Below are 6,039 nucleotides of genomic sequence, written 5' to 3'. Positions count from 1 at the left end.
CAAGAGGCAAGCCCTATTTATATACAAAATTAGGGTCTATTCTAAGAAATAATTAGGACTCTATTCTAGGAAGTAAATATTTATATTTTAGGTAAAATATAAATTAGGATACCAAATCACCCCTAGCTATATTTATAATATTCTAACAGATACCAAATCTCCCCTAGCCATATTTACAATATTCTAACATAAACCATGTTTTGAACCAAACTCCAAATTGAACCACACCAAGATGAATTGACTTCTCCTTAACCCTAGCCTAGGGTTCAATTGATTTGATTCGAGTCTAGTCCAGACTCATCTTTAATTCCCTACAAGACAATATTCACATTTTTGGATATAATACCCTAAATGTTAGAAGAACTGCATCCAAGCTCGAAATAGATCCAAACTTGTAAAACATGGTATAAATCAATATTTATCCATACGAGAGGATATAAACATCAAATACAAGAGCCACAATAATGTATCAAAATATTGGTTATCACAAGGTCAAATCTGATCTTGACTGGCTCATCCGCATCGAAGCTCGAATTTAGTGGAGCAATCAACTAATGAGCAGTATTAGTTGATTATTATGTGAAAATCAACCCTTTCTTAAATGTTATAAAAGAAGAATTTCATGAAAGATTTTGATGTTAGTTCTTGAGGATTTTGGAAGATAGTGCTATTCTATTTCCAAATCTTAGGTAACAATCCAAAAACTACAAATAACGATCAAAGCAAAACTTCTTAATGTAAGTTATTTTATTTTCAATTCCTTTTGATACCATTTGCACACTTATTTTGATTTGTATTTGTTTGTAAAAAATAAAGAATTGTAAGAGATTTCTTCACTGTCAGAAGGTATCTAGCAAGGAAAAACATAGTGGTGCTATTATTAGGACGGTAAGCCATGGAGTAGGAATCGAAGATTCCGAACCATGTAAAAATGATTTGTCTATTGTGCTTATTCTGTTATGTATTTTATTTATTATTTTAATTACATTTTAAGTCATTGTAGATGAGCACGAAGAATGACAATCGATGAGAGAATCATGAATCACTATTCACCCCCTCTGGTAATGTTAACGGTTCCAACAAATACCTCTATTCATGGTTTGAGATTTGTCATTTAGGGAGTCAACCAGACTAATGAATTAGTTGACTAACCAAATTAACATTTGATTGCCAACCGATTGACACTTGAACATTAATATTTTTTTTTTATTTTTTTCAACCCTGAGTTAGCTGCCTAGTTACCTCATGTACTAAAAGACTTTTTTAGTCTGTTATTCTCTGCCCAAACCATACGGTTGAGTCGCTATTAAGTGTAGTTCCATTAGTACCAAATATAAGTGCACTTAACTTTCATCTCAAAAGCTTATCTTCATGGCGAGAGACTCTTTGTGCCTCTATAACTTCATCATGCTAAGAAAATTCCTAGATTCCATCTTCCATGCCTAGAGATTGTCACTTTTAGGACTTCATCAATTTGCCTAGCATCTAGTCTCTTGACTTATTGGGACTTCATGCTAGCTACTAAGAATTTGATCCATGTGTTAATTATTTGATCATTAACCTAATTGGACTTTCTCATGCTAAGTATTTGTTCTTTGTAGACCTATTTGATCTTCCACTCTCGACAAGTATTATATTTTTATCAATCTACTTGAACTTTCACTATTTTATTTGTAATACATATCAAATTTTCTACATCTACACATTTGTGTAACATACATGCCATATCAATATTATCTCTTAATAAATTCCATTCAAATCTTATTAAGCTTTAACTAGATGTCAAAATCCTAATTTGTTGGTTTGGTTCAATTTATTTTGTTATATATACATATTTTAAAAAATTAAGATGGAAAAATTAGTATAGTTAAGTATGTAAAAATTAAAACATTGTTTATCTTTCCAACAATATATAGGTAGCTTTTGGAAGATAAGTGCAAATAAGAACATTAATATTTTTTTTGTTGTTTTAGATTAAAAATAAATGTAAATTTTAAGAATAAAAAAAATGAGAAACTTCCATTAGGTAGTCAAATGAGAAATTTCAGGTTTGCCACCGTTTGGATCATGATTTTACAATGTGACCCACCGTCTATCGAGTCTGTGATCTTGACCATAGTCATCTTCCACTTCCAACGAGACATCGACATCTGTCGCCACGAAGCTGCGGAACCCAAATCACTTTTCCAATCCGCTTTATTCTTCCGTCGGGAATACCTCGCGACCAGAATTGGAAGGCGATCCCTTCCAACACCACTTGTAGGGTTTCTGCTACCGCTCCTTCCGCCATTCTTTGCTTCGAATCCTCCCCTCGCAACTTCGCCAAGCGCGGGAGCTTTCGACAGAATCAATCGATCACCGATTCTCAGCTACAAGTAAATTTTCGATCTCTTTACATTTTTTTTCATCTCCCTGCAGCCAGCTCGAATCCCTTCGCTTCTGGGTTAATTTGCCTCTGTTTCGTGTCTCTGAATTTGTTCCTTTTGGCCTTTCCTTTTGATTATTCTTCCGCCGGATCAGAATGCTCATATAGAAATACGCGATTTTTACGTTTGCATCGGCTCCCTTAGAGCTCTATTGATCCCTTACTGCTGAATTATATTCAGATTTTGATGCCTTTTTATCTTTTGCTAAAGAGAAGAGGGTTTTGGTGACAGGACAAGAGAATGGAAGAGTTAGCATTGAGTGATCCCGTTGCGGAGGATGCTGGAGAAGCCAATTGGCTGCCGAAAATAGATATGGAATTCAAGACGGACGAGGATGCATATCAATATTACAACAATTACGCTAAGATATCAGGATTCAGCGTTCGGAAAGCGTGGATTAATCGCCGTGCCTCAGGAGTTGTTATATCGAGGACGTACGTCTGCTACAAAGAAGGTTTTCAAGGGAACAAGAGAGATGACAGCGATGTGAAGAAACCCAGGCAAAATGAGCGAACTGGTTGCCTTGCTCATTTGACTATCAAACTTACTGATAGAGGGAGCTACAGGATTAGTGAGTTCCACCCAATGCACAATCATGAGCTTGTAGCACCTGCTATATCTCACACGTTAAAGTCCCACAGAGCGCCAAAAAAGTCACGTGCTGCAGTTACCGGAATGATGGCATCGCAGAAGGCGAAGATCGAATATTTGGTGAGGCAAGCTGGAGGATACAAAAAAGTCACATTTTTCTCCATCGAAGATGCTGCTAACAAGAGCTGGGCACCAAAAGTCGACATGGAGTTTGAGAATGATGAGAAGGCTTATCAATTCTATAATGAATATGCCAAAAGAATTGGATTTGATGTAAGAAAGGCTTGGATTAACCGCAAATCTTCAGGTGTGATCATATCCAGGACATATGTTTGCTATAAACAAGGATTTCATGGGAACAAGAAGAATGGGAATCAGGTGCAACAACATCGCGTGCGATCTAGTGAGAGAACAGGTTGTCATGCTCGTATGACCATCAAACTTGCTAAGAATGGCCGATATCGAGTGAATGAATTTCACCCATCCCATAACCATGAGTTGGTAAATGCACGAACAGCTCACACTTTAAAATCACACAGAACTGTTAATAGGGTTCAGTGTAGTGAAGCAGCAGAGGATTCCAAAATGGAACCAAAAGTTAAAGATGAGTGTTTGAATCAACTAATTGTCAGTGAACAGAGCAGTCTTCTTTCTTCCCTCTGTCGGAATTACTTACATGCTACACGTAAGGTTGCTCCAAAGGTAGGAGATGTAGGGGCCATGTTGCAGTACATGCAACAAAGACAGGTTGATGATCCAGCATTTTATTATTCCATACAGCTTGATAAAGAAGATCAACTAACATGCTTTTTCTGGAGGGATGGGAGATCTGCTGTTGATTATCAGTACTTTGGTGATGTAGTCTGTTTTGATACATCATATAAGATAGATAATTACGGGAGACCCATGTCCATATTCTATGGTGTGAATCATCATAAGCAACTTGTTGTTTTTGGTGCAGCATTGGTTTATGATGATACTGAAGAATCTTTCAAATGGTTGTTTGAGAATTTCAAGAGTGCTATGAATGGAATGGTTCCAAATGTAGTCCTGATAGATCAAGATGTGGCAATTACTAATGCTCTTGATCTAGTTTGGCCCGGTACACAACACCGAACATGTGTATGGCATGTGTTCCAAAATGCAACAAAATACTTGGCTCAGGTTTTTCAAGGTTCGAGGACATTCACATCTGATTTTCGCAAATGTCTCTATGATTGTGAGGATGTTCAAGAGTTTGCCTCAGAATGGATAAAGATGCTGGAAAAGTATGAGCTCAAAGACAATGTATGGTTGAAGAAATTATTTGATGATAGGGACAATTGGTCAGTGGCATGTCGACGAGATATGTTCTGTGCAGACATGAGTAGTACTCAAGGTGTGGAAAGCTTGAATGCCATGCTAAAGGAAAACCTGAGACTAGAAAATGATCTCACACAATTCCTTGAACAATATGAAAGAATGTTATGTGAGCGAAGATATGCAGAATTAACGGCTGACTATCATGCTATTGAGAGTAACTCAATAGTAGCTTCTTCAAGAATGGTGAGACAAGCTGCAAACATATATACACCAGCAGTCTTTGACATGTTTCAAAAGGAGTTTGAGTTGTCTTTTGATTGCTTGGTATACAATTCTGGTATGGTAGAGACAACCTATGAATACAAGGTTACATCAGAGGGAAGCCTGAAGGTTCATTTGGTAAGATTTAACCCTCTTGATAGCACACTATCATGCAGTTGTAAAAAGTTTGAGTTTGTGGGGATCCAATGTCGTCATGTGATGAAAGCACTTGATGTTACAAATATAAAAGAGCTTCCACCAAAATATTTCTTAAAGAGGTGGAGGAAAGATGCCAAAGTTGTCTCCTTAAGAGACTTGCGTGGGCTTGCCACTTATAATGAACTTAAGTCAGACAAAGTCAAACGCTTCAGTTCTCTGTGTCATATTTTTGGTGTAGTTGCATCAAAGGCTGCTGAGACCATCGAGGGATACAAATTTATTGAAAACCAATCACGTCAATTGTTGGCCAGTGTGTATCCAATTTTACAAACAAGACCAGAAGAACCACAATTTGGTGAAATATAATTGTTTTTGTTCATGCACAATTTGAGCTTCATGTTTGAAATTCTCAACTTTGTAGATATGTTTACTTTGACTAACACAGGTATCTTCAGAGTCGACCAGGTATTTATTTTTTCCAGATCCTTTTTCTAAATCATTTATATTGAGGTAGCATGTGAGTATGATTGGTCTTGCTAACAGTCCTTGGGACACTTCTCCCTTAGCTTGGAGGTTTGTGCAACCTAGCAGGATAGTATAATGAGGGTTTGATCCCCACTTATGGCTTCAATGTATGAATTTTTGTGCTGTAATCTTAGTTATATGGCACTCTTGTTCAGTGCTCATGGAAATATCAACTTTACTTGTGTCTTTAAACTACCAGGTGAATATTTGAATATTCACGAGACTATCTACTTCTAAGGTATACCTTTGACACCTTCAGATATCGTCTATTTTCTTTATCTACTACCTCATTGATTCCAATTATGTTTTAGAATTCAAGGCTGTTGTGATTCTATATGAAGCATTATGTTATCCTGTTTGGTTTGACACATCTAAAAGCTGATTTACGTGCAGGAAAGATGAATTGTCTTTCATGGTAGCAGTTAATTCCTTAATCAACCTGAAATTGTGTTCAATAACTTGTCATACCCCTCATCGAATTATTTCCATCTCATATGTGTTGTGATCCCTGCCTGATACAAAATAGTTCTTTCATTCAATGTGTTGATGTAATCTAACTTCACAATCTACTGGATTTTGCAGCATAACATTTTGCTCTCTCAACATTAAGCAGTTGCACGTCTCCAACATGGACTGGGTGTCTAATAATTAATATCTTTTAACTTGTTTCACATTTCTGTGGATGCCAGAGGTATAATACATGTTTTTTTCTTAATTGTTCACAATTTGTCCCAAAGTCTATAAAATCATGAATCAAGCTCTGTTCAGGTGTTAC

The 6,039-nt window shown here is 36.6% G+C and overlaps 1 protein-coding gene across 1 annotated transcript; it reads left to right on the top strand.

Annotated features, from left to right (window-relative positions):
* The first annotated feature begins 2,265 nt into the window (after positions 1 to 2,265).
* On the top strand, positions 2,266 to 5,466 carry LOC141827763 (protein FAR1-RELATED SEQUENCE 5-like). The gene is made up of 2 exons (XM_074715082.1): positions 2,266 to 2,375; positions 2,658 to 5,466. The coding sequence occupies exon 2, from the start codon at positions 2,667 to 2,669 to the stop codon at positions 5,103 to 5,105; it is 2,439 nt and encodes an 812-aa protein (XP_074571183.1). The 5' UTR covers positions 2,266 to 2,375; positions 2,658 to 2,666; the 3' UTR covers positions 5,106 to 5,466.
* The last annotated feature ends 573 nt before the right edge of the window (positions 5,467 to 6,039 follow it).

The sequence above is a fragment of the Curcuma longa genome, chromosome 4, assembly GCF_044706935.1.
Source record: "Curcuma longa cultivar G26 ecotype Majalengka, Jawa Barat chromosome 4, ITB_CL_G26_1.1, whole genome shotgun sequence".
Lineage (NCBI taxonomy): Eukaryota > Viridiplantae > Streptophyta > Magnoliopsida > Zingiberales > Zingiberaceae > Curcuma > Curcuma longa.
The sequence above is the reverse complement of the archived record's forward strand: the minus strand, read 5'-3'. Positions and strand labels throughout refer to the sequence as shown.